The following is a 27,987-nucleotide window of genomic DNA, read 5'->3' on the forward strand; positions in this document are numbered from 1 at the left end:
TGTCACAGAGAGGGAGGGGTGAGTGACGTCATTCTGGTATAGTCAGAAAGGGAGGGGAAGGAGACAGGGAGAGAAAAAGGAAGCTCTCCGACAAGTTTTTTTGTGTGTTTCTCCAAAGTTACACCAACTTTCACAATCCAAAGGTATGACTGGAGGCCCGGTGTGGATCAACATGCTGAAGAGAGAGATCTGAAGGGAGGGACGGGCACCAGTTTGTCAGCAGTTGTGCACAGCTGATGACAACATCAAATATTAACACTTTCTAAGGCCTTGGGCCTCGAGTGACCATAAAAAGGTAAGCAAGCCTCTCTTCTTCCTCAGTAAATAGAAAGTGTAGGTGGAACTGTGACAGTAAAATGGTCACACATTCATGCACTGTGTTTGCTTGTGAGTGGATAGTTTCCAGAGCAGCTCAAAGTGTCTGATCTTGCTGGGTGGAAGTTCAGGAACAGAGCGGTTGACAGTGTTACATTACAGGCAGAGAGGAATCCACTTAAGCATTTCACAGTGTTTGTGTTGCTGCTGCTGTGTCCAGAGTAAAAAGGACATGTTGATCCAGTGCTTCCTCTTCTGATCCCCCAGACCCTGGACAGAGAAAAGGGCACACAATGTCCTCTGAACTGGACTCCAGTCTCACCAGTATTGACTGGCTGCCTCAGCTGGGAATCAGCAGCCTGCGCTCGGGGAAAGAGAGAGGAGGAGGAGGAGGAGGCGAGAGGGACAAGAAGAAAGACAGAGGGAGGGAGAGAGGAGACTTTCTACCCTCTGTGCCGGACCCCTCCCCTTCTAACTATAAAGGGAAACCCCCTCACAGCTACGCCACTCTCATCGCCATGGCAATAGCAGCTGCACCTGAGAGGAAGTTGAGTTTGAATGACATCTACACCTGGATCAGTGACACGTTTCCCTACTACAGCCGAGCGGGCCGTGGATGGAAGGTGAGCTGTAATGTAGAACAACATATTGTCAGTGTACTGGGGTAGTAATGTCTTTGTAACTGAAGGATGCGTTTGAAGTAGGAGGTGATTTTATGAACAATTTTAATATTATTTGCATCACCTGGTTTATGACTGAGTTTTTGTCCTTAACAGAACTCCATCCGTCACAATCTGTCTCTTAATAAATGCTTCAGGAAAGTTCCTCGGCCTCAGAATGACCCCGGCAAGGTGAATTACTTTTTATATACTATTTATATCATGATGTTGTACACATATTTGTGCTTGTGCATGTGAGATGGAAAAATGTTTGCATAAAAGAGTGTTAAACTGGAGACTTGTGCTGTATTTGTAGGGCTCATATTGGACGATGGATGGACCTGCAGAGAATCCAGTGAGGGCACCGAAGCGTCCCTACCCAGAGGAGGAAGAGGAGAGGCAGGATGTATGTTGTTTAATATCACTTATTAACTTGATTACTATCAAACCAATATTGCTAAAATACCCAAAAGTGTAAAGAAGCCATATAATGCTGGCACTCTATCCCCATATTTTACTCTTTACTGCTCTACATTAGTCTGTCAGATGTAATCACTAGTGTATTGGCAAATTAAGATTTGAAACTAAAAACTTCCTGTAATGCATTAGGTAAAACTCATTAATCAACACCTAGCACTCTAGTTTTCCGTGACACATTTTATTCCTAATACTTATTTACTTCAGAAGGGTCACTTCACCCATACAACATCTTCCCTAATTTACCTCTGGTGTTATTTAGTCATGCAGACACTGGTTTTGGTTTCATTTGTCGAGGTTTTGAGACAAAATGAGAAATGAGATTTCTGCCTCCACCACAATAAAATGATGAATGAAACATAATTTATTGTGCACAGCATTAAAATATTACATTTAAGATTCAACACCAGCAGTGTCCTGGCTACTCGTGAGAATCTGCAGACCATGCAGATTACATTTTTATGTAGGGGCTTTACTTTATATGAAAGAAGTTGTTAATATGAAAAAGGTTGACATTATTTTTTGAGAGTTATAAATCTTAAAAACCCAGGCAAAGAAAAGCATGGCAACCAAATTGGTATTTCTTGGTATTTTGGGTGAACCAAACCTTTAAAGTTCCTCTGCAGGTGTTGATTAAATCCCTAAAACTCATTTGTATTCTTCAAGATTACATATTTAGAAGTTTATTTTTTCCATAAAAAAATCCCTTCATGCTGCAAAATGGCTTAAATGTAACTCCTTTGCCTCATTTAGTTTGCACAGATCTATGAATATGCAAGTTTCAGTCACTCCCCGCCTTCTCAAGCATCAGTCCAGTCACCAGAAGAAAATGTTAGCGCTGTATGTTTCTGCAAATCACAAGTATGATACATCCGAACATTTCATATGTATCACAGCAACCTAGTGATGTAATTTATGAGTGGAATTTGTCATCCAGAGGTGGAGGGGGATGGTGGATGGCGTGAAACCTAGGCAAGACACCTGCCAAGCGGCGGACCAGTATTCGAGACCAGCAAATTTTACTATTATTATTATTATTATTATTTTAATTTTTAGCAAGTCTTCGTTTTGGCCACCAAATGTGGGTGTTTTTGTACCAAGACATTGCTGCAATTCCTGCCCGAATAGTGCCACGAAAACTGTGTATTTCAAGCCAAAACATGATCTTTCCCTAACTATAGTCAGGTGTTTTTTGTGCCTAAAGCTAACCACACATTAACCACAGCGTTGTTGAAACATAAAGAAACAATAAGTTTCAACATATCCGCTCCATAGTAACATACAAATGTTACCTATCCAGGTTTTTTTGGCATTTGGGTTGAAAGCATACCTGCTCACCTTCGACTCTGCTCATCAAACACACAAACCTCTGCTTGTTAACAGTGATAGATAACACGAACCCTTAGCTCGATTAAGTTATCAAAGAGCTAGTCTCGCTCACCAGACCTTTCTCAAGAAAAGAAAGGTCTGGCTGGGCCGACTCTCACTTTAAGATTGGAGAAAAAAACGCCCCAGCTGCTTGTATTTCTTTCAACCAATCACAATCATTCTGGGCGGTGCCACAGCAACGGTGCGCTTGCAAAAATATTGCCGGGGGAAACAGGTTTTGGTGTAGCACGCCCACAAAAATATCACCTACAGGACGCAAACCATGGCAGAAAAATGGCTACATCCCCGCAAGATCAAACACCGCAAAAGTTAGTAAAGGACGTGTTGAAAACGGTTGAAAATTGCTACACAACTGGAGGCTCGTTCCACCCAATGAGAAGCTGATCTATGCAGCGAACTCAGACTATCAAACAGCTAATAATGTGTTGTTGATGTTAGATAAGCCTGGGTCCCAATCGCCAGCTCTGACACGTTGAAATTAAGTTACAAAATAGCAAAATAGGTTTTACCTTAGCGGTATGCTAATGATATGGAAAGCCCCAACCTGCATGTTGAATGGATTGGTTCCCTATATTTGTGATGTAACAAACCCCAGAAGACAGTGTCTGTGTACTTGAGATTGTCATTGGTACACTGCAGTTCCAATGGGGAAATACTCAGCCAAAGTATTGACTGTTTATTCTGCTCATGATTTATAAAAACACCAGGGTAAGAACTTGATTCTCACTGGAGGGGGCCTTTAACTTGAGTAATGCTTCTCTTACTTCTCTTTATCCATCTTTAAAAATCGTACCGCTGTGCTGTTACAGGTTCTTCAAGTACAGGGGTCACAAGCAGAGAGAGGAGCCTCTCCTCATCAACCACCACAACCACCCCCCAACACAGACCACCATCTTCATAACACAGAGCCAATGGGAGCCATCCAGCAGCAGCCGCCCCACTCTGCCTCCCTCTCTCCTCCCCCATGCAAGGTAGACTCACTTTCCCTCCTCTTCATCACAGCCACAGTTGCAGCATCTGATCTAATGTCTTTTATTCTCACAGCAACCGTCACACTACATGCCCAGCCCGGGGTCGACTCACCCTGTCCATCATCCATCTGCCTCTCCTTCAGCTGGGCTCCCACCTGCCGCCCCCATCTCCTCCATCAACTCCTTCCCACCTCCCCATCCACCTGGCCCCACTTACTCCATCCCCACTGCCTCTGCTACGCCTCTGTCTGCTGCCAACATGTCCGCAGCTTCTTCGGTGGCTCCCTCTTTCTCCAACGCCATTCTGACCTTTCCTGCTAACTCAGTGTGTGCTCCCACTTTCTCCTGTGCTCCTAACGCAGCGCCTGTGTCTGTGTGCACTGTGCCAGGACCCACTCACCCCTCTGTGTGTGTTGTCCCATCATCTGTTGCTCCTGTTGTCTCATTAAACTCCTCCACTGATCCTCCGCTGCGCTTCACCTTCGATGAGATGACCTTACCGGACTTGTACGCGTCTTTCAAGTCTCTCTTCAAGACCATGCGGGAGCGGGGGGGCTCACAGTGTAAGTACTGTGTGTCCATTAACTCTATAAAGTATGCAAACGCAAACAGAAATAAATGACTTATTTTATATTCTCTACAGCTGATGGTGCTCCTCTGGCTGTCCCGCACAGTGACACTACCCCTCTTCACACTCCGACTCTGTTACCATTGTCCCCTCACCCTGCTCCTGCGCCGCCCGCACCACCTCCACCAGCTGCGCACCCGCCTGAGACGGACCGCATTCCACAATACAGTGAGTCTCACGTTGCCGTGACCCTAGAAATCCTTGGACTGTATTAAAAGCAGCAACATGACACAGGAAAGATCAGTGCTTTCTAAAGTTACCTTCCTCTCTTCCACTTTAGCGGTGCCAGCTGACTGGTTCAGTAACCCAGATTCTCTGAAGGAGAGCTTCCGCATTGCCAGCAGTCTAGACTGGGCAAACATAGACCTCTCTAGTCACCCAGGTCTGTGCTGTTTACCAGAGTCTTGTTTGAGGGGGGCTTCACCCAAATCACAAATGAAGGTATTTTCTCACTTACCTCTGGGGCAGTTCGGGTTTTATCTGCTGAGGTTTTATGATATTGGTCTGAGTGTTAACTCTGGTCCGTCTACACATCAGTCATGAATCCACTTAGTACTGTGCAGTGTTCACACTACGAGTGACACAGCAACAGGTGACATGAAGCTACAAACTGAAGCCCAACACTTGCTGCTGCCAAGAAGCAACCTCTGGAGCTGAAAAATGAAGCCAACGTTGGTGCAGTTCATCAAATGGCCACTTGAGGCTGGCTCCTGAAGCCAGTCGATCCCCATAGACATCCAACCTTAGAGCAGAAAAACGTGTGTACAGCCTGGTACAAAAATGGTTCTGATCTCTGTAGCTAGTTTCCCCCTTCATGACAACTGTGCTAGGGGTGAATTACTCTATAACGCAGCCATTTACTTTTTATCAAGACTTAAAGATACACATGATTAAGGCCATGGCCTCTCTGGGTGTCTGTGAGGCCTCATCTCAGGTTCTCAGACAGATCCATTCCTCACTTTTCCACAAATGTACCCTCCTTTCCAAACATGGTCACTTCTCGCTCCACAACATCAAGATGGCGACAGCTGAAATGCCCAACTCAGGGCTACAAACCCAATGAGTGATGTCACAGTAGCTAGGTCCATTATTTTATACAGTCTATGTTTGCAGTGGACGGGCATGATGCGCTACAAATCAAAGTTGAGCTGGCCTCAACATTCAGTGCTTCAATGATGCAGTGAAGCGTCAGCCAATCATATGTTTTTCTCTCTAGCTGTGTTCCTGTACTGTCATTTAGCTTACTTGGCATGTATTTTTGACCAAATACAAACTTTATGTTCAGTTGAGGTGCTTTGAGGCAAGTAGCAGACACACAAATCTGTGATGACGTAACTATGTTAAGAAGCGCACAAGCAACACTTTAATGGCAGTAACATAGCTGGCCATGCTGATTTGTTGTCGATTATAGTGTGAACACAAAGGACTATTAAAGTCTGTCCATTGTACATCAAGAAAAATGAACTGACAGTAATTTTCTGAAGCAAAAACACCAAATGTTTTTTAGTCCGAACTTCTAAAATATGAACATGTGATACTTTATTTTTGCCTTTTATGATAGTGAACTTAAAATCTTTGGGTTTTGGACTAATCGGCAAATAAGTCAAGCAACAGAAAATTTATGTTCATTTAGTTTCGTTTAGTTTTAGATTATTCAGCAATGAAAATAAATGATCGTTGCAGGCTAGAATGACACAGTGTCATCAAAACATTTAAATTAACGAATGAATAAATACATTTTTCAATTCAGTGTCACACCAAAAACTACATTCCATTTGCCTACAGAATATTAGCATGGAGGGAGGAATCTCAGAGACTGATATCTAAACAGAAGCTATGTCCATGGCTAAATACAACTTGAAGTTACATAGTGCTGAGAATCGATATTTGATACCTTTAAGGTATCGACCAAAATAACCCATTTCCAAGTAGTATCAAAAAGTCTCCAGTCAAATGATACTTGCATTGCACTGGGGGTCTAATCCCAGACTGTCCTGACTCCCTGCAGGGTCAGCAAACTTTCTGTTGCCTTCTCCAAAGCCCCTCCTCCCATGGAGAATGGTCAGTTCAACATTTACCTCTTTAGCACAAGATAACAGCAGTAGCGGTTAACAACAAAAACACAACACTGAACCATTTCACCCTTTCAACAAACTCTGTCCTTAAACCCATTAATAACCATTATGTAATGTTAGCCATGTGAAGCTAACAGTTACCCCTGTCAATGTGTGTGTGTGTGTGACCAGATGAAGAGATTACACTCCAGCAGCTACAGAATTCAGTGCTATTTAATGAAGTTTGCAGTTCAGTGTGTCGAGAAAGTACGGCTATACTGCACGCCACTCCACTCACATTATTGGTATCGAATAAAGTACTCTATTCATATCAGTATCACTTGTGTTGGTACTGGTATCATATTTTTTTAAGAAGTAAGTGAGAAAATGCCTTTTTTTTGTGATTTGGGTGAACTATCCCTTTAAGATGTTTTTCTTTTGCAGCTAATGTAACATTTTATTTGGCAGAATGTCTTGAGATATTTGAAAAAAAAGGTTGTAAATGTAATCATGTGTATTTGTTACATAAGTCTTTGCCTCTCTTCATAACTCGTCTTGTACTTAAAGACGCTCCCTGTCTGTCACCAGACCTGCTGGAGAGCATGCGGCAGGCGGAGCTCTGCGACTGGGCCCTGGACCCAGCGCTCTTCACCTCCCTCTGTGACTCTCTGAACCGCTTCTTCACTCAGAAAGGCATGATCAACTCCATGAGTAACTCCCCACTCGCCCTCGGTGCACCTCACCCCGTACAGGTCCCACCGTTCACCTCCAACCCTCCTCCTACCCTCTCCAGCCTCACTCACCCCTCACCCCTCCCTTACTCTCCCATGGCTCACCCCATCGGTGGCGTGCAGCCGCCCCGGAGGGCTCTGCACCTGCAGGGACAAGGCCTCCACAGGCCACAGCTAACACAACCTGCACACACAACCGGTAAGACCCAAACATCTTGTTCTAAAAGTTGTTTGAACATTTCCAGTCTGGCTTGTGGAAGGAAAGGTTCACATTTTTCAGTCTGTTTTAAAAGGATTCTCACAAGCAGGCTGAAACTGTTACTGTCACTGCTCCCGTCCAAAGGATTCTCTCTTTCAGTGATTTTAATTTAAATGAAATGAAAGAAATGCCTCCACAGTGAACGAGCAATCAGACCAAATTAAAGTAATCAGGGTCCGCCTTTAACAACAGCAAAACTATATCAGAAAATCCATTCACAACCTCTTGCACAACTCCTGCAGTATATTCCAAGTCTTATTTTTCCAGTCGTACACTCAGTACTTCCCAGGCACATGCATTTTTGCTTCAACATTACAGTTTAAAACATGTCAGTACAAACAGTGCATTAAGTCATGTGAAGCCACAGGGCCCAAAAATACTTTTTCCCCATAGACTTACATTGTGAAAAAGACGTCCACAAGTCAATGGATGACTTTGGCTAGTAGATAATGGTGCCAACTCCATAAACAGTGTTAAACAACAGCGACAGTGCTGACAGAGCTAACAGTGTTAACCAGGGGGTAACAAGAAGGTGGGTGCTACGCTTCAGTGACAACGCTGTGCAGGTATCAGCGGTAACCACCATATGACAGCAGTGCAAAGTGGCAGCAATGAGTGAGCCAGTGGGATACACACATGCACTGACAGGGATGTGTGTCCGGACTGTCTTGTAGAAAAATTTCTGTACGCAGTTTCACTTGTAAAAATAATGATTGGGAGTTTATCTACAAGTTGCGTTCTGCTCATCCCTCTCCGATGCACCTGTTTGGAAATAGATATGCTAAGTATTCCCTTATCCGGACCATCTACCACAACAAAACACAGAGAAGCTTGAATTACAACACACACAGAAGGAGTGCCAAGACTCCTCCATGTCTTTACATAGCAATTAGTGGTTTGCTGCCATAGTAATGATCTGAATGTTGCATACAACAGCTCAAAATGAGCTCCATCTCAACCAACTACAACAATAAAATCCTGCTTTTACATTAATGCACTGAGTCATAACAATCCGAGGATATAATATGCAATAGTTGAATGGTTGCAGGGAACATTTTTCTGAAATGAGTTCTTGTATTTTTAACACTTGAAGAACATTTTTCTGATTATAATCATAGTTTTATTTCCGTAACATTTTCAGTGCAGGACTTTTACTTGTAACAGAGTATTTCTATAAGGTGGTATTAGTACTTTTATGGAAGTAAATGCTCTGAATACTTGCTCAGTCACATCATTTATATTAAAATCGTGTTAGGAAGGGATCTTTTCACAGCCAACATGCACACACATCTGTACACGCAGACATGTGACGGTTTCATTAAAGTAGACTTGAAAGTGTGAACCTAACCTTTATGTTTCTTAGCCGTTTCCCAAAATGGAAACATGCAGTCTGTTTTAAAGGAGAAGTTATTTAAATGGAAATATATCCTTCGCATAATCTGGCTTCCTCTAACTCAGTCTGTGTTTCTGTCCCTGTGTCAGCTGGGATGCAGCCTCAGTCTATGACGCCTCGACAGCGTCCTCCATTAAAGAGTCTCCACAGCAACAGTGAGGAGATCCAGGACGACTTTGACTGGGACTCTCTGCTCGCCTGAGCCTCACCGTGAGCGTGTGGAGAAACAACAGAACTTTTCAGAGAAATGTGGCTCTCACAGCCGTCTTTACTAAACTCTATGCAGAGGCTGCCTCACTTGTGCATCCTGAAGCTTCTCAGAGAGCAAGTTTGAGATCAAGTTTGTCACATATGACTGAATGCTGTATTTCAAGGTTGAAATAGTTGTATGTTTTTTTTCCACGTTTTATTCAAATTCATATGCTGTAATAACTTCTGTTAAGCTTTTCTTCTGCAGGTAATCAGCAGGGTGTTTTTTCTGTTTTAGATTTATAAACATGTTCACCAAAGAAAATAAAGTGTAAATTTATTCTCGTCACATTTTGTTCTCCGCAGCAGTAAAAAAAAAAAAAAAAAACCCACATATGGGATATAGACATGAACTACAGAGGAAGCATGAAACAAGCCAAACACACATCCTGTGTTTTTGTTTTATTTCATAAATTCCTTTTGATTTTTTTTTCCATTTTACTTTTCAAATGTGAATGTTCACAGTCATCACCACACAAAATTCAACCTTACCCGATAAAAGAGATATTTTTCTTGTTGATATAAAATAACAATAAATTCATCAAACTAAATTAAAAGAACAGCATGGAGCATGTCGTCAAGTCCCATTTTTTTTCTTCCTTTCATTCACTGAAATAATTGTCTTTTTTTTTTTAAAGAAGCATCAGTAGCTCTCCCTCCCCAAAGGACAGAGGGACGAAACAGGTGGACAGTGGTGCTCTGGGACACCTGGACACCAGGGATCTCATGAAATGTGAGATTGGAAAAAAATAACTAATGCTTCCGATTAACAAAAAAAAAATAAAAATGATTGGCAGAGAAATGTGTGACCCTTATAATACCTCATTTGAAATCCCAACATTACATATTATTAATACAAGTGACAATTTTTAAAAACAAAAATAATGGATGTCATTTCTTCCTCTCTGAGTCACTGAAATAATTTGGGACACAGGAAAAATGGAGACCGATATTGATACATATACACAAAAACAGGCATTTGCACTATTGCATACTTGCACACTCACAAATGAGCATTCATATTCTCACATTGCTGCAAACACACACATTCATCAAACATCCCATCATTTTCCCCGTCGGACCACAGATGTCAGAGCTCTCTTTAGTTTTCTACAATAGTAAGGAAGGGGGGAAAATAAGCATTTGATTTAAATGGCATAATCGTGTGATCTTCCTTGTTTATTTGTTCCCAAAAATTGGAAAAAAATAAATTACATTTAACATTAAATTAAATTAAAAGTGAAATAGTTTGACCACATTGTGCCTTAAATGTTAATGCAGGTTTTTCAGTCCATATCTCAGTCTGGAGTTCGTTTAAAATTCATCCTTCATGCACTCGTTTCATTTCAGTGGTTCAGTGTTTGTCTTCATTCTAGAGGGAGAGAAGAGGAAGAGGCAGGTACGACAGTTTCACTGTTCAGTTTGTTAGTGGCTAAGTCCCCTCTCCCTCTGTCTCTCTCTCAGTGCGTTAATATTACAACAGAGTGACACTACTGAAGAAGCCTGCGCTCACAGACTTACCTTCATCTCAAGACAGGACTGAAAAAAACAAAACAAAACAAAAAAAAAACCCAACAACATGAAGAACGATACAGAACAGAACAGGATTAAAACAAAATAAATAGATCTCTTTTTCCCGCCCAAAAACAACCCAAAACTGAAATGAAAGGAACTAAATGTGGAAAATTATTCTGAAATGAAATAATGCTTTCCAAGGAGAAGATAAACAAAATTTTTGATTTTTTGTTTTTTTCTTTAAATATAGAGATGTACACATTTTTTCTTTTTGGACACAAATTGTGTTTGGGGGTGGGGGTGGGGGGGGGTGGGGGGTGAATGAAGGGGGCAGCAGGTACGACAGAGGAGGTTGAAACAGGTGAGCAAAGTAGTGGTGACACTTCCTCAAAGAAGAAAAGGGTTGGTGCTCGCTCCCGTCGTTCCTCCGCCTCCAACTGACCCTCCTGCCCCCATCACTCCTCCTGTTCCAGCGGGCCCACCCAAAATCAGCTGAGGAGGCGCTGTGCCTCCGGGCCCCAACAGAGCCGAGCCCGGGGGGGCCATAGGTGAGAGCCCGCTGTAGGGCATGCCCATGGGGCTGGCCTGCATCATGCCCAGGCCCATTCCTGGAGCCCCCATACCCACACTCATTGGCCCCATGCCCATTCCGGGTTGCACCATGCCCAGCATGGGATTGGGAGGCACAGGACTGGAGCGGAGGCCGCTCAGGCCAAGTGATGAGGGCTGAGGTGAGATGGAGGTCATGGATGGAGCCACGCCGAAAGGGTTGGAGGAGGCAGGCGTTGGAGAAACTCCCCGACTGGAAATGGTGCTTCCTGGTGTCACTGCCATGCCAGGAGCAGGAGATGAGCCTGAGGGTCAGAGGGGACAGAAAAAGTCACTTAATATCTACCCGTACATTATATTCAACACATTTTCATAGAATTATTTTTTTTTTTAATCAATATCAGGTTTTCAAATCTATGACATGTCATTTTATCGATAAGTACATCGACAGAATTATCAGCAACTTTTGTGATTGATTCATTCATTCGTTTTCTGTAATCACTTATCCTGTTAGGGGTCGTGGGGGAGCTGGAGCCTATCCCAGCTGACACTGGGGAGAGGCGGGGTACACCCTGGACAGGTTGCCAGACTATCACAGGGCTAAAGTAATGACTCTTTGTTGACCAGTCAATGGAATGCAGTGTTTTAACTCCACATTTTAACACCAGATCTGTGTGCTAGGTACCCCAACAGAGGGGGTGACCAAAAATGGGGATGGTACAAAACAGTTTCATCTGTACCATCTAGGGATGTAACGATACCAGAAACTCGATACGATATTATCACAATAAAAAGTCCACGATACGATATATATCACGATATTTATACAAGGGGAAAAAAGAGAAAATTTATTGTTAAAAATAGCTATTTTATTCAAAAATAGTGCATGTACACTGTACAGCATGTTATTTTTAACTTGGAAGCGCATCATAAAGTATCATAAACAAATCAACACACAGTTGAACATGTGCTTTCATTTCCCCCCTATTACTGCTAGGCAGGCAGACATTAAAGTGCCATAACAAAGTCATGTCAATTAAAACTAAAGTGACAGAATATGAAAATGGAAACATTCACTATTTTTTAACCTACTCTGAACAAAAGTAATGTAGTACTATTACTAGAAAGTCATCTGAATGACATCAAATTATGAGGATAGAGTAGTCTTAATATTCATCAAATATACAGAACTTAGAACAATCAGACCCTGCAACAACAAAATTAACAAATTAGAAATAATGTAAACTCAATCCCTCACTCACAGATACACAGAGAGACACAGAGAGAGAGAGAGAGAGAGAGAGAGAGAGAGAGAGAGAGAGAGAGAGAGAGAGGGAGAGAAAGAGAGAGAGGTGGGTAGAGATGTGTGTAAAAGAAAACCAAAATAAATAAAGCCCAGCCATTTCCCTGGAAGTCATAGAAAAACTCAAAAACACACGATTCACTCAGTTTGTTCACGCCAGGTTGACAATCTTGACATCAAGGAGACCCTAGAACAGGAGATGAGGAGAGAAAAGCTCTGGTCCTGCGCTTTCATGTGATATGCGTGGCATTTCTGTGCGACCCTGCATTCGCGAGTAATCCATCCAAAAGTAATGTGCAAAGCTGTATGAAAGCTTTGTTATATATTATTTTAGTGTAACTTTATCATTTTTTTTTTCGCTGTGAAAACATTGGACTACCGACAAGTGCTTGGTCTTGTCGGAAAGCCACGATTCCGCTGTTTCAAGTGATATACGTGGTTTCTCGCTATGACACACGGTCGCGGAGAAAATCCACAGAGAAGAACAATCAATCTTCGTACTTTTATTCGCTGTTTCCTCCGGTCACGCACGGGTCAGAGACGGAGGCTAAGCTGCACGAGTATGCTCTCACCTGCACGCGCAGTTGCATGCAAAGGATTATGGGGAATGCAGTCGCACAGTCATATTACCGGCTCTATAGGAGAACGCTGCTATATAACTACCGTGGCATTCCCACGATGGTATTGACAATTTATTTTATCATGACACCGCGGAATTCGACATATCGTTACATGCCTAGTACCATCTACAACTTTTTACAGTGGAAACAGAAAAAAAGTGTACCAAACTGACCCGTACCATACTGCTCAGTGGAAACTGGGCTATAGAGACAAACAACCATTTACATTCACACCTACGGCCAATTTAGAGTCACCAATTAACCTGCATGTCTTTGGACTGTGGGAGGAAGCCAGACTACCCAGAGAAAACCCACGCTGACTCGGGGAGAACATGCAGGCTTTGCACACCGCATCCCCAGGGTGCGAACCAGGAACCCTCTTGCTGCGAGGCGACAATGATAACTACTGCGCCACCCTGCTGCCCCAAACTTTTCTGATAATAATTTTTTTCTGGCAAAAATGCAAAACGTGGGACGTCACTGGCCTAGTAGATAGAGCAGGTGCCCCATGTACAAGGCTGTTGCCGCAGCGGCCTGGGTTCGACTCCAGCCTGTGGCCCTTTGCTGCATGTCACTCCCTCCCTCTCTCCCCCGTTCATGCTTGTCTGTCCTATCAATTAAAGGCTAAAACGTGCCAAAAAATATCTTTAAAAAAAAAAAAAAAAACGAAACGAAACGTTCACTGGTTTCAGCATCCTTTAACTCTGAAGAGACTGGTAAATATTTCAAATTATTGCTCAGCTTTACACTAATTATATGACTCCTTGTTCAGCATACCCTGTCTTGTATGCCTATTTGTTGCATTTAAATCGTCCCAGAAAGGCTTAGTTTAGTGCAACTCCAGAAAACATGAGTATAGTTCATCTCTCACATGATTGTTGGTTGGTTCATTGCCTGCATTTGATCTGGGGTATTCAGAAAAACCAAATTCCTTTCAGCCAAACTCTCCCCATACTCCTACAGGTATCAGACACTTAAATTTATTGATTTTTAAGACCCATTCAAGACACCTTTTAACCAAATTTAGGACAGATGTTTTGACAAATCATGTTTTACTTATCCAGGCATCGCAGGTAAGTAGTATATATGTGGTCTTGTGCAGAGGTAATTGTTATGTATGAATACAGTTATCAGAGAGAGTGAAGTTTGTCTACATTTTGCCAACAGGTAAATACAAGTATTAAATAAAATGACAGTATTATAGTTTTTTAAAGATATGTGACATTAGAAATGGGGACTTTTACATATAAAGGCTTCACTCATTTTCACAAAAAGAAATTAAAAAATGGATAAAGGAAATAAGATAAACTGTAGTTAAGACCTCACAAATTCAAATTTAAGGCTATTTAATGACGTTTAAGGTCTTACTGTAACATTGAATTGAAGACATTAAGGACCTGATTCAGAGCGTATTTTATATAGATGGTCTTTTTCAGCTGTGTATTATTGTGAATAATTAAACAGCTGATGATGACATTTAAAACTTCGTGCAACCTGCATGGCTCTACCAAAAGCTTAAAAACCCTTCCCAGGAAGAGTAAGACTGTCTAGAGAGGTAATGCTGAACCTAACTGTAACCTAGCTGTAACTAACCTGTGTTCTGGAGGAAGGGGTTGTGTGCTGAAGAGGAAGAGATGGAAGGAGGCGGCGGCTGTTTGGGTTTGGGTTTAGATGATACCAGGGAATCGAGATCCACAAGCGCTGCGTTGGGGCCGAGGAAGGACTCAGGAGTCTTACGAACAGGAAGTGAGGAACCAAGAGATGAAAGGTCGAAGGGCACCGGTGAGCCTGTGCTGTCACAGCCTGCTGCTGGGGACCCTCGTCGCTCTGGGTCTCCTGAGGAGGAAACGAAGGAGGAATAGAAATCAGAATATAATTTCTTTCATTATAATGAAACAGAACGTAGAACTGCTTTACCACAGATACTGGAGGAGGATGAAATGTAGGACAAGACAACTGTTGTGTGCATGCGTGTGAACCAGTACCTCAGTGTCTGTGAGTCCGTGTAGCTATAAGTGTGAATGTACCTGTGCCGTTTGTGTGTTTGGCGGTGCCACTCCAGATGTCGGAGGTGATAGGGTCAGAGGCAGGGACAGGCCCGTCCCTTGCCCAGGGGTCTACTGGCCCCCCCGAGGAGGACGTGCTGGGTGGCACTGGGGGGCCCCAGGGGTCGGCACTGGGGGGGGTCACAGCTACAGGGGAGGGGAGGAGACGCAGGGGAGGGGAGGGTTAACACAACACCTTACAGGTACAATCCACAATAAGGAGGGAGCAGGAAGCTGGGCTGGGTTCCAACACTGGTGTTTCTCTCCTTGACCTCTGCAGTCCCACTAACTCCACAGGTGAGAGCAGACTTTCTGTAGCTGTCCACCGTGTTACTGTCACCTATTTGTTATCTAAAACTCAGTGGAGGTAAAGGAGAGATAGTAAGCAGCTAGCCCATACATTAAAAAGGCACATAAGGGTAAGAGAAGAGACAGCGCTGGTTGAGACACAGCCACAGTCAGTCCTGAGTAGAAACAAGAGGATAAAAATCCCTGGTTTAGACACAGAGGGAGAATGGGTTTAGCATGCTTGCTTTCCTCATTACAAACTGAAAGCATGTGAGCGTATGAGATAATATGACAGCATGGGGACATGACAGAAAATGTAACAGGGCTGTAATGAAGACAGGAAATGGAACAGTGGAGTGAAGAGGAATAAAAGTCGAGACGTCTTCACATCCTCTTTCACCCACAGAGCAGGACACGCTTCTGTTTTATACTCAGCGATGAGTATGTTTCCAACAAACCTGACAGAGTGAATACATGACCAGTGTTGCAGCATCTTACCGGAGCTCCCCCAGGGGTCGACGTTGTTAACTCTGTTGGACGTCTCTCCCCAGGGGTCTGGGGGAGGGGCTATAGTGGGCGGGGCTCCCCCACCCCAGGGGTCGGAGCTTGTAGGAGATGTGGGTGACGCAACCCCCCAAGGGTCTGCGGGGGCTGTGCCCCACGGACCTGAGGCAGCAGGGGCAGGTACTGTGGGTGGAGGCGAGGGACCGGCAGAGCCCACAGTGGCAGCAGCAGGGGCGGCCCCCCAGGGGTCCACGGCACTCAGCTCCATCAGAGAGCCCTGAGAGAGAATATATTATAGATCAAAGGTGGAGTCAGTGACCCTGGAGCAAGACTGTTGATATTTTATTAAACACTTAAAACAAATCAGTGCTCCTCCAGATGCTCCGTTTTACTGTTGTACACGCTCCCACCGCCTTTATATCCATCTGAATATATCCATGGCCTTTCCACAGTCTCGTGCTCTGTTTCTGATTGGCTGGAATAGTGTGGTGCAACTCTGTCTGAGCTGGTTTGTTTGTTTCCCATTTACAGAACCAAGGCATGAACACCAGGTTTTTTTCAGCGCCCATCGAATAGACAGCTAGCAGACCATGAAGAGATATTTGGCTAAGAAATCTAAGACACAATCACCCCACAACGCTGAGGTTAGATGATGGTGTTGTGATAAGATTCATAAAACACAGAAGTAGTAGACGACTTGCAGACCACACAGTTGCATCAAACAGACGGTGAACAAAACCAGACTGAACTTCTTACCATAAATTCTCAGTTTCTTGTCTGTGCAGTGTTATTATAACTTAACGAAACTACAAGATTTCTATTCCTGATTTCTGCACCATGTGCACAGATGTTTAAAGTCACATACACCGATGCTGTGGTTCGAGGGCCATCTGCGTTCAACAGAGAGACAGTTTCTGCAGATATTTCAGGCCCCAGATCGAGGCTGAAATAAGCTAGCGATGCCAGTTACAACCTTTAAGAATCTGACAGCATATAATGCCAAGTACAGCTTCAGTCGACAGAGTGTGAGCACACAGGCATCTTCTAGTATGATCAATGTATATGAAAATCTGAAAAATTTAAATTAATGAGCTACATCAAGTAATATGTCAACTGACAGGCCTGAAAAACAAATATAAATCCAAACATAGTGGCTGTGAACATCTGGACATATCCCAAAGAAAGCCCCATTTGGACAGGTTTCACATATGGAAAAATGGTATTGCATTAGCGACTAAAAAAAATCGGCATGATTTTGATCTACTTTGCATCAACGATGTTAGTAATATGTACGAACTGTGCACCCCTACATTAGTTATGAAAGCATCTGGTTTATTCAGCTGAGCATTCTATCGTCTTCTTAATGATTTAAACTCAAGTATGTGACTGATTTAATGTGAGAGGCTTTAATAACCACCAACAAAATGTTTGAGTTCATATGTACAGTAAATTGTAAAAACACAGACACACAGCTAAAGAGAGTAACAACAGAAGAGTGAGAGATGTACAGTTTCACATACCTCCTCAGGCTTGGTCTTCTCCCTCTTGCTCTCCTCGATGGCCATCTGCAGTCTCAGGTCGTCGCCTCTGCGCAGTCGCTCTTCCTGTCAATCACACACACTGTGATGTCAGCAACCTGAGACGCACACTTTCAGACAGCACACCACACGTATGGATTCAGGATTGGTTTACAATTCCACAATAAAAGTCTAAATCAGTGGGATTGGACAATGAACCTGACCTTTAATCATCGACAGAACATTAACGCAAATCAACCAATTCTACATTACAGTATTTCAACTAATAACCAATCAGACGAATGCTTGTTTCACACAGAAAAAAAGCTCATTCACAACCGTTGACACAAGACTACCCAAGACAATACTGAGAACTGTAGTGCTGCTGTGACAAGCAGGTTTAGACACAGATAGGATGTGAAAAACAGAATACTGAGGTTTGAACGCAGTTTCAACCAAGAGCAGCACTTAATGGGCGGGGGCAGCTGTGAAAGCAGCTGTGGTTAATTTGCTTGCTGACATGCTGTCATTGTGAATAATCCACAGAAACTGGTGGCTGGTTTTAATCTGTCTCTGCTGCTCGTGGTTCACTCGCTCACGATGCTGTGCATTAGAGATAGTTTTTCAGCTAAGCACAGTGGAGCCACTTTATCATCCAGCCTACCAGGAGCACAAAAGGTTATGATAAAAAAAATGGAGTGGAAATGAAGCAGGCTTTACATAACCAATATTGAATAAAAATGCCTTAATCACACCTAATACAGATCTTGCAGATCAGTCCAGGACATCCCTACCTAATGCCACCTTTTGTCTTACGTCTTTATAAGGAGGATTGACTATCACACAGCAGAACACTGACTAATCCACAAGGAAACAGGCCGTGTCTGCTGCAGAACTGAACAAGTCTCATGCATGATGCCACTAAGCAATAACAACAACAGCATTATCCCCCTTAAGACCCTGCATTAATTTATAAACTTAACCAGTCAAGTGGTAAAGCAGGTTCAGGACTCTAACCACCTGAATACAACAAGCAAACACGTTTTGCACTCAGTGAACACAGAACAAGGAGGTTACAACAACAGCAGGAGACAGGTGTAACAGGTCAGGAAAAGAGTGCATCTCAAATAAAGGCTACAGGTCAAAGCATGCCATCAGAGAGGGTGACAGGGAGGAAAGAACAATCAACACTTACAAACCATTCAGTGTTAAATTTAGTCAGTTATGATGAATATTTGCCAATGCCATGCAAATTCAACAAATCAAATTAGAGTTAATTCTTCGGGGGCTCACTTTGGACAAAGATTTGAAAAGCATCTACACTTTTTTATGAGTGCAAGCACTGTGAAAAAATGTGACACTGCACAGCAAACTAAATTATCTCAACCAAATTACTGCAGTCTGATGCAAATTTGCATCTTGAGGAAAATGACACATGACAAATATGAGCATAAATTAATTTTTCCTGATTGATCAATACACGATGTGTGTTTGAGAGATTCCAATTGATAGAAAGACAGATAGTTGGTGACTGGCTGGCCAGTCAGCTGGGCTCACTCTCTGCCCCTGACCTTTTGTTGCATCTCTTTGCTGAGTGTGATTGCATAGCGGAGCTCTGCGTCCTCCAGAGGGTCCTTGCTAGTCTGGGGGAGGTCAGGTGTTACATGGTGAGAGCAAAGCTAGGTGTATGTCGTGAAAATTATCAGTAATATGCCTCTGTGTACACAACTGCTGCAACAGACTGTACAAACTGCAAACTTAGCTGTAGTTAGTTATAGTCATGCTTTAATCCTTATCTTAGAGAGCAGTAATGCAGCTGTCCCTGCCTTGAATATGCTGCTTTGTGTTACCTGCTCTGCCTCTTCTTTACTCATGGCCAAAGCCAGCTGGAGCTGTAGATCTTCCTCTCCAGAGCTCTGTGGCCACGCCTGCTCAGGGTCTGCCCCTCCAGAGTGGGAGCCCACTGACAGGCTGCCCCCCAGGCTGGGTGCTGAGGGAGCTGAGGAGGCTGCAGCAAAACAAATAAGCATATGCATGGATGAGAGCTCGACTCAGGTTATTAACGTCTCAGAGAAGCTCAGAGCTTCTCTCAGAGTGTATCACTGTATCTCTGAGCACTGGCTCAACCCTTTATTATGTCTGTTTTAAGGGCAAGTCTCACCACTGGAGGTCTGTGCCATCTTCTCTTTGGTTTTGAGGGCGTGGATCCTCTCCTCTCTTAGTCTCTCTTCATCTTTCAGCAGCGTCACAAGCTGTTTGGCTTTCTCTCGCACATTCACCCCCTGGAAAAACACAGGTGTAAGCACACAATTACATGCTGCAGATGTGTGTTCCCTTTTTTAAATGTTATATTATACAAACACACATACATTTAATTACTAAAGCTGTGACTACACTGTGCTGTTAGTGTAACAGCTCGTTAACTTACCACAGTTTCAGTTATCAACAACCCATAAAAACCTTTTATGGCCAGCTCTGTAAGTTTGCACAAGAGGTCGGACACTCATTGTAAATTGTCCTTGAATGACACACGGCGGCGTGTTTGACTGCCTTTGACTTTGTGCATTCCACAGAGGTGGACCTTACTCACAAATCACTCTAACTTTCTATGCAGCTTTGTGAGCGTGACCGTGTTTGTGTACCTGGTCTTTGCCGTCCCTGTCTATGTACTGAAAATCCTTGAGGGTCTGGACTGCGTATATGTTCTCTCGGCACTGTTGGGCAACACGTTCTGAACCAGTCTTGATCAGGTACTCCATAAGAGTCATAGCCTGGAAAATACAAATCACAAACAATGATCAAATGTAAAAGAAAGTCTGGATAGTGAGATAGCAGAAATGCAGATATCAGGGCAGTTAGAAAGCTACAATTAGAGCATTTACAGCATTCACACACAAAAATACACAGGTATGTAGTGAAAGAGTGGGAATCACTAAATAACTCATAATGTGAAAACTTTTACCACAAAAATCAGGAAAAATACAGCTAAGCACTATATAGAATAGAAATTTCACTCTAAAATACTATTAAAAAAAGATAAAAACTAAATTAAATTAAGTGGACTGCACAGTAAATAGGGTGCAATTTAAGACGCATCCCGTTGCTAGAGTAATGTACATTACACATACATTGCACTACAACACTGCAAACACATTACTGAAATATTGGTATGTACTGTGATCACCACAATAATATTCCCAACCATAAGTGCAGTGCTGCTGGAGCGCACCAGAACGCCGCTATGCCACTTTTTCTCTCCTCAAAGTACAGAAATATTTACAGTTTCAATTTTCCAGTTGAAATTAATTACATTTAATAAGTGCCTGAAGATCCAATTATCAAATAAAATAAATAAATAGAATGGTCAAAGTTGCCAAATGTACAATTAGGGTGTGTTGACTGATTCATGACAACATCAGCTTGTGCACTGAGTAACATGCAAGAAAAAGTTCCACCTTAAAAGTTGCCAGGAGCCGCCGGCAGCTCCGGAGCAGCAGTGAATTCAATTATTTTTTCTCAGTCTATAGCTAGCTGACTGTATATGATATATGCATCACTCTTCCAACGGTTTCTTCATTAATGAAGCATTTGAAAAGAAGCATTACAAAGCCAGTCTGTTAAACTTGGCCAGCTTATGCTCCAATGCCTGCAGGGAAGCTACGTTTAACGAGCCTGACCTCTGCCTGCACTGCAACTTTTCCTGAGAACGGATGTTATGAATGCGGCTTCATGTGCACCGCACAAGTATGTAAATGAATCATTCAAAACACAAACTACTTGCGTTATTTGGCCTGTACTGTATTGCTTAATGCTACGCTAATTACAATCGACTACATTCACAGTAGAGCCTTATGCTCTAATGTTTGGCTGACTACTGTGTAATAATCACAACATGATGAAACCATTACTAAAGTCTCTCTAACATTTGATCATGTGGTCAGCTGTAGTTGACCACTGTAGACTTTGTAAACTTTCCAGGAACAGCAGTTACATAATTTTCAAAAGAGCCACAACTTAACCACATCTGTGCACAAATACACATGTGTCAAAGGTGCACTCCAGTACTTAAAGAAATAGCACTACACCCCTGGCTTTAACACACACAAACACACCCACATACACAAACCTTGTACACGTGTCTCCAGTTCTTGCCATGGTCATTGAGGCGCTTCCACACCATGCTCATGATTTCCGAGAAGGCCACAACATTGTAGGTCAGGTCAGCAATCTCTGACATCAGAGAGCTGCTGGGGCCCCATGGGTCATTGGATGTCGCCTCTCTAACCTGCACAACAGCACAGCAAGCGACAAAGTGAAATTATCCTCCATCCAAGACTGTCCGTGGTAAGAAAAATTTGGGGCAATTTAATGGTCCACAGTGTTCTGAGTAGCAATGCAAACTCAATTACAACACAAGGCAGACAGGGAAAAACTAATGAACGGATAATATGATTAGATTATGTCGTATCATGTATAACCAGGGGAAAGAATGAGGAGATTGCTTCAAAGAAATATTAGATTATCAGCAGCTACGTTATGTCAGATGTGCTGCAGAGATACACGGGCGACATTTAAGCCACGGACATATGGGGGATGTGGGTGTGAGAGGACAGCAGAAGAAGCCAGATAAGCAGAAGAACACACAACCTTGATTTCAGCCTCTGAATAGTTGTGGACGATGTTCTTTACTTGTCGCCGTAGCGATGAGGTCGACATGGCAACGGTCTGGCCGTCGAGTTCTGTTGCAATCTGAACAGCAGACGGAGAAGAAGGGTTGTAGAATAAAGTTAATACAAAACAAACAGCGACAGGGCAAAGAACATTATTTAAAATGAAATGTAAGACAAAAATACTTCATTAAAAGAGTTATTACTGATAAAAAAAGAGTGCACGAAGATGAAGAGTTAAACGGACTGGAGCAGATGTATGCAAGCACAAGAGTCTGGATGAAAGAGTGAGGGACCTTGAGAGGAACAATCGGAGTGTGAAAGATGGTGTCTATACCAGAGATCATTCTGAAATCACGTGACTACTGGCATCAACAGAGGAAGAGAAACAGTGTCATGCACACCTGTTACACAAGAATGATGCAGAATAAGGGTCTCTCCTCTTGGTATCTTTTTCGTGTGTTCTGGCTCGTGAGCCACTCATTCACGGAGTGCTATGTCTCAGTTTGTCTGTTTCTTCCCGTGGCAACATTGGGTCCCAAAACCTCGAGCGTGAGGAGATGAAAACTACAGAGCAAGATTGAGATTAACGTTAAAAAATAACCCATAGTCACTGAAAGATTACTACTAAATCACAACAAAGAAATAAGGACAAGTTAAAACTTTATGCTGGGTTACAAAGCAGATATTCAGCAACAAATCACAGGACTTGCTGCTGATCCACACATGGCTAATATTTAGATTTAACATAATAGTTAAAGACTTCATCTTACTTATGAAAGTCGGGTCTTGAAGTCCTTTTTATTCTCTTAACAATAGCAGAGACTATTGCTGAGCCACTAACACACAGAATGGTAAAAAAAAAAAAAAAAAAAGTGTTGTTCCTCGTACTCGTAAAATCAGTTGTCAAATCTAAATAGTAGCATTAGGTATAAGTCACATTATCTGAGTTGAAAGGAGCTGCACGTGTTAAGAGTAAGACATGTGGTTCACATGTTCAAGTACACATTTCAAACTTGTGATTGATTCATGGTTCAGTCAATAATTACTTTCACATTTGAAAATCATTCAGGCAACCTCTATCTTTCCATCAGGGTCAAGCTATGCAACAGCAGCATTAAATGAATATTGGATTTCTGCACAGAAACTGAATTTTGAACTCTGCGGCCTGCTACACAACAACATGTGTCCATTTAATTTCATGTAATAATATTTCTTATCATCAGATTGATAACACCATGAGCTGTTATCTTAATCTCATTACCAGGCAGTAACATCAAGTGGAATAAGAGTTTACAGGAATGGAAAGACAGAAGCCAGAGCACAGAAAGACTTGTAAAGCTAATGACTTTTTTATTTAAGAGATGAGCCAAGAGTACACAAATCTGAACTTGATAAGACACTATGTGCAGGGGCATCTGAGAACATACAGCTGTCAAGCCTCGAAGTGAAACACAGTGTTTTACTCCTGTCAACTATTAACAAGAGGTGAAGTGTAGGGTGAGCAAGTTATCAGCACAAACTGGATGACTGACAAGCGGAGACAGTGTCTGTTGAAATAAATGGTTGTTTCTGTTGTGCCACACTGGTAGCTGGGTCTGAGTTTGACAGCAGCATCACAGACCCATCCAGTTTGCTGCTGCTGGTGGTGTAATGGCATGCGGAGAATGATTTTGTGGCACAATATCGGATCCCTCGGTACCTACGGAGCATTGTTTGTATTTGATTGCTTACACAGCAGGCTGAAACACTGTTGCTGACCAGATGTATCCTTTCACCGCTACTATCTGCATTTTCTCACCAAATACACGCCATCTTGGCCTGTTACAAAACAACATGACAAACAAAAAGCTTTCTGAAAGTGGCTTTAGACGTACCTAACTCACCTCCAGACATCACTTTGTTGTCAGTCCATTTAAAAGTTCTCGATGAAAGTTTAAGAACAAGCCTTAACCCTAACCTTTCCCGTACAATAATAAAAGACACCCAGTCATTATCCAGTTATTTGTCTGCCTCTTCATAAGGCTGTGCTATAATTATGTTATTGCTTGAGTTTGGACATGTTCTTCTCTTTAGATGTACTTAATGGAAAGAGAAGAAGTTTGAGCAAGCTCAGCAAAGGGCATTTAAGATCATCTTCAAACACAGTGCTTGGCCACTCCCTCAGCTGCAATCTCTTAAAGACTAAAGGGAGGAAGACACTTTTTTTGCGCCAAAGAAGATGACAAATTCATCCCACCCACTGCATGAATATTACCTCCGACCAGGCAAATGAGCACTGAAAGGAGAAACAGTGCTGCTCCCTCCATTCTTGCAGACCTTTCTGCAGACTGCACTCAGACTCAATGGTGACAGGGAGGTACACAGACTTACCTGGGTTTACTGTTTTTTTGTTTGTTTGTTTGTTAGTTTGTTATAAGCAATGTAAAGAATATTGGCACACTCCATGCCTGTGGACTGTTTCCCACACTCACAGTTAAATAAACTGGTTTATTAACAAGAGTAACACATTTTAGCAGTTATATGAATTCAAACATGACTTTTTGTTCAGGTTTTCTTTGGCAAACCAGTGACATGACAAATATGCTCTTCCAAAACACAACTTTTTAAAGTGTTCGTATAGGCCTGACACAAATGTATGTCAGCGTTTAGATTTGTAGGTCAGACAAATACGAGACCATGTTACATAAAGGAACATAAGGCAACTATTGCAAAAGCCAGCTCAGGGACTCCTGAAGCTTTGTACCAAAGTTCAGACACGCTGATCTGTGATAAGGGACATAACATGCCCTTGGTATCTCTGGTTGTCCTACATTTCTCCACAATCTATACCACTTTGAGAAAATGTAATTTACTACATTTAATTTCTGCTGTTCTGAAGCACTAAGGGACAGAAAACACAATCACTTTATGGTTTATTATGAGAGACAGATGCCGTACTTAGCTCAACACACAGCTAGCCATGCAAAGCTAAACACTGAACGTTTACAACCTGTTGTAGATAAGTGATTGAGGACCAAAAAAATCCCAGTTACACCTATGTTACAAATGTAACGTAAGCTTTGCATTAGCAACAGGGTGAAGAGTTGGCATTAAACCTAAGATATTACTGCAGTGTAGAACTCACACCCTCGACACAACCTGTTGAAACTTCTCCCCTCTGAAAGGTGCGACAGAACAACGTATGCCAAAACAACCAGACACTAAAACAGTTTCTTTCCACAGGCAGTCACTATGATGAACAGGTAACATTAGTCATGCAGTGTCAATAACTTTGTGGTATTTTTATGGCTTATAGACACAGTTTTTGAACATGCAAATATCAACATCAATATGAGTATAAGCAGGCTGTGGGCTATATACTGCCAAATCCAACTACCTCATGTATGTAAAGCAACCTGTTATAATAATAAATTTTATTCCAGCACCCTTTGCACTCCATGCCACTGCATAACTGTCTTCTATTCAAGAAGAAGAAGATGACGACTTACTTTAATAATCCCAGAGGGGAAATTTACTCACACAAACACTACCTATACACGTGCATTTAATGGAGAGATGTGTCAGATCGAGGGGGCTGCCCATGGACAGGCACCTGAGCAGTTGGGGGTTCTGTGCAGGGGTGGAAATGAACTCTCTTGTCCACCTGCCACTGTGACTGGTGGATTCCAAAATCTACCAGCCACTCAATGGATTACTGTGTTTTTTTGGCTGGTAAGTGAAGCTAATCTGGCAGTCACATGTATACTTAACCAACATTTGGCTGGTGTGTCTGGTGCTAATTTCCAACCCTGGTTCTGTGCCTTGCTCAAAAGGACAAGAGCATGAACTGGTAACTCTTCAGCTACCAGTCCACACTCCATACAGGGTCTTGAACAGAAGACATTATGGTTCCCAAGTCAAGTCCCTATGTACTGAGCTACTGCCGCCCTTAAATCTAAAAATAATACAATGTAGTAGTAGTAGTAGTAATAATAATAATAACATTGTTACCTCACAACAAAAAGGTTCCTGGTTCAAACCCTGGATGGGGGGAGCCCTTCTGTGAGGAGTTTGCATGAGAGAAACCCAGAGAGAAACATGAGAGAAACCAGTGTCAGCGTGGGTTTTCTTTCAGGTACTCCGGCTTCCTCCCACAGTCTAAAGACATTCAGGTTAACTGGTGACTCTAAATTGTTCATAGGTGTGAATGTGAGTGTAAATGGTTGTCTGTCTCTATGTGTCAGCCCTGCGTTAGTCTGGCGACCTGTCCAGGGTGTACCCTGCCTCTTGTCCACAAAGTAAATTTTGTTATATATGTTATGTACTTTTTTTTATATATATATATATTCATATCAAGTCATGGTAGTGCGATGTTTTTGTTTACCTTGTTCAGCTTTGTTGTCCTTGCTTTTAGCTGTTATGTTTGTTTCTGTGCAAGTACAAAAAACTCAAGAGTCAAATTCCTAGTATGTGTTAGGGGTAGGCAATATGAAGAAAATCAAAAATCTATATATTTTTGAACAAACACCTTGATGTCCATATTGTGAATGTACTGTAGGTTTGCTTGTTGTTGCTTTAACAAAATATTTACACAATAAGGTTTTTAATAAGTAATGGTCTGTAATGTGGATACAAAGACTAAGTGGGTAAAGGCAAATAACAGTAAAGCTACAACAGTCTGGGAAGCTCAATAAAGTATATCACTTTACTATAATGCAGTCTTTAAAACCAGGAGAAGACAAGACAGTATCTAGTCTATCACCACACTATCAATCTAATATTGATATCCTGCCCAGCCCTATTATATTTACACATTTACTTTGCCAATAAAAGCTGATACCAGATCTAACGTATTCCTTCTATCAACTGCATGCAGTTAACGTTGCACACCACAACGAAAAAGTTACCCACACCCTGTTAGCTGGCACACAGATAACGTTAACGAACCGCTGCCCATCCAAATGCAGCTTTCCCTGTCACACCTACCAAGTTAGCTAGCTAACGCTGTGTCAACTGACGTTATGCTAGCTAACCAGCAACTGTTAACTTACGCTGGGTGTTTGACACAGCGCAGAGTCTAGACTCAGAGTTAATGGTTACCCTCACATTAACGTTATACAACAGTGTTACCAGGTGCATCGTCAAACCAGCATATGTGTGCCACATAGACTGTGTGCGAAAGACAAGTTTACGAGCAACTACTACAGCTAATTAGCCAACAAACGCTAGCTGTCACCTGGCACTGTTAGCTTACATTAGCCACTTAGCAGGCAAACTCTCCCATTCTCACCTAAGCGAGTCGAAACAGTTGGCTAGCACTTTGACACCAGGGTTTGGGTAAAGTCTGGGTAAAGTATAAACAGGGGTACAGAAAGGTGTAGCTAGGCAGGAATTAGCAGGTAAAGTAACGTCAAATTAAAGGTGGTGTTCTTATCTCAACACTGAAACAAACCAGACCAGACACGGACGTTAAGGTTACCTGTCAGTTTGACTGATAAAAGAAATCACTTGCTGCTCTGTTGCTGCTGCTGGTGCTGCTGCTGCTAGGAAAGATTAGCCTGCTAGCAAGGTAGCAGTTAGCTAGCTAGCTCCTGCCAGTTAGTTCGCAACAGGACTGCTGGACTGTACAAGCTTTAACAAGGACACGTCCTGCTTCAGGGCAGTGTTGAACCTACGAGTTTAAACCACAAGCCAAAAATGTCAAGAAATAAAGACAACACAGCACAGTAAAAATTGAAATCAAGTGTGTACTGACCCTGTTGTAGCTTGAATGTACGAGGAGATGGCCGAATTTCCGCTTCCGTTCTCGACTACAGGAAAGACCGCACCCCCTGTAGCTTTGTTTTCCTGGGATGGTAGTAGAAAACTCATG

At 42.5% G+C, this 27,987-nt stretch overlaps 2 protein-coding genes across 12 annotated transcripts; one reads left to right on the forward strand and one right to left on the reverse strand.

Annotated features, from left to right (window-relative positions):
- The first annotated feature begins 6 nt into the window (after positions 1-6).
- On the forward strand, positions 7-9,406 carry foxj2 (forkhead box J2). 2 transcript variants are annotated; one of them, XR_013492190.1, is made up of 10 exons: positions 7-295; positions 583-938; positions 1,092-1,166; positions 1,291-1,380; positions 3,650-3,811; positions 3,885-4,374; positions 4,455-4,607; positions 4,720-4,880; positions 7,082-7,423; positions 8,966-9,406. XR_013492190.1 is itself a non-coding variant. In XM_033640313.2 (10 exons), exons 2-10 carry the CDS (start codon positions 609-611, stop codon positions 9,076-9,078), a joined length of 1,857 nt encoding a protein of 618 aa, XP_033496204.2. In that variant the 5' UTR covers positions 7-295; positions 583-608; the 3' UTR covers positions 9,079-9,406. The 2 variants fall into 2 exon arrangements, 1 of the variants encoding a protein (XP_033496204.2); XM_033640313.2 differs by having other exon boundaries at positions 4,720-4,821.
- On the reverse strand, positions 6,924-27,979 carry epn1a (epsin 1a). 10 transcript variants are annotated; one of them, XM_033640304.2, is made up of 16 exons: positions 27,871-27,908; positions 27,595-27,786; positions 26,500-26,544; positions 26,127-26,175; positions 22,538-22,700; positions 22,114-22,215; positions 21,593-21,751; positions 20,109-20,237; positions 19,628-19,748; positions 19,317-19,474; positions 19,038-19,109; positions 17,470-17,553; positions 15,944-16,226; positions 15,140-15,304; positions 14,706-14,948; positions 6,924-11,494 (listed from the first exon to the last, which is right to left on the reverse strand). In XM_033640304.2, exons 6-16 carry the CDS (start codon positions 22,180-22,182, stop codon positions 11,028-11,030), a joined length of 1,950 nt encoding a protein of 649 aa, XP_033496195.1. In that variant the 5' UTR covers positions 22,183-22,215; positions 22,538-22,700; positions 26,127-26,175; positions 26,500-26,544; positions 27,595-27,786; positions 27,871-27,908; the 3' UTR covers positions 6,924-11,027. The 10 variants fall into 10 exon arrangements, with proteins under 10 accessions (XP_033496195.1, XP_078027747.1, XP_033496196.1 ...); XM_078171621.1 differs by lacking the exon at positions 22,538-22,700 and having other exon boundaries at positions 27,871-27,909; XM_033640305.2 differs by lacking the exon at positions 26,500-26,544.
- Between the last annotated feature and the right edge of the window lie 8 nt (positions 27,980-27,987).

The sequence above is a fragment of the Epinephelus lanceolatus genome, chromosome 10, assembly GCF_041903045.1.
Source record: "Epinephelus lanceolatus isolate andai-2023 chromosome 10, ASM4190304v1, whole genome shotgun sequence".
Taxonomy (NCBI): Eukaryota; Metazoa; Chordata; class Actinopteri; order Perciformes; family Serranidae; genus Epinephelus; species Epinephelus lanceolatus.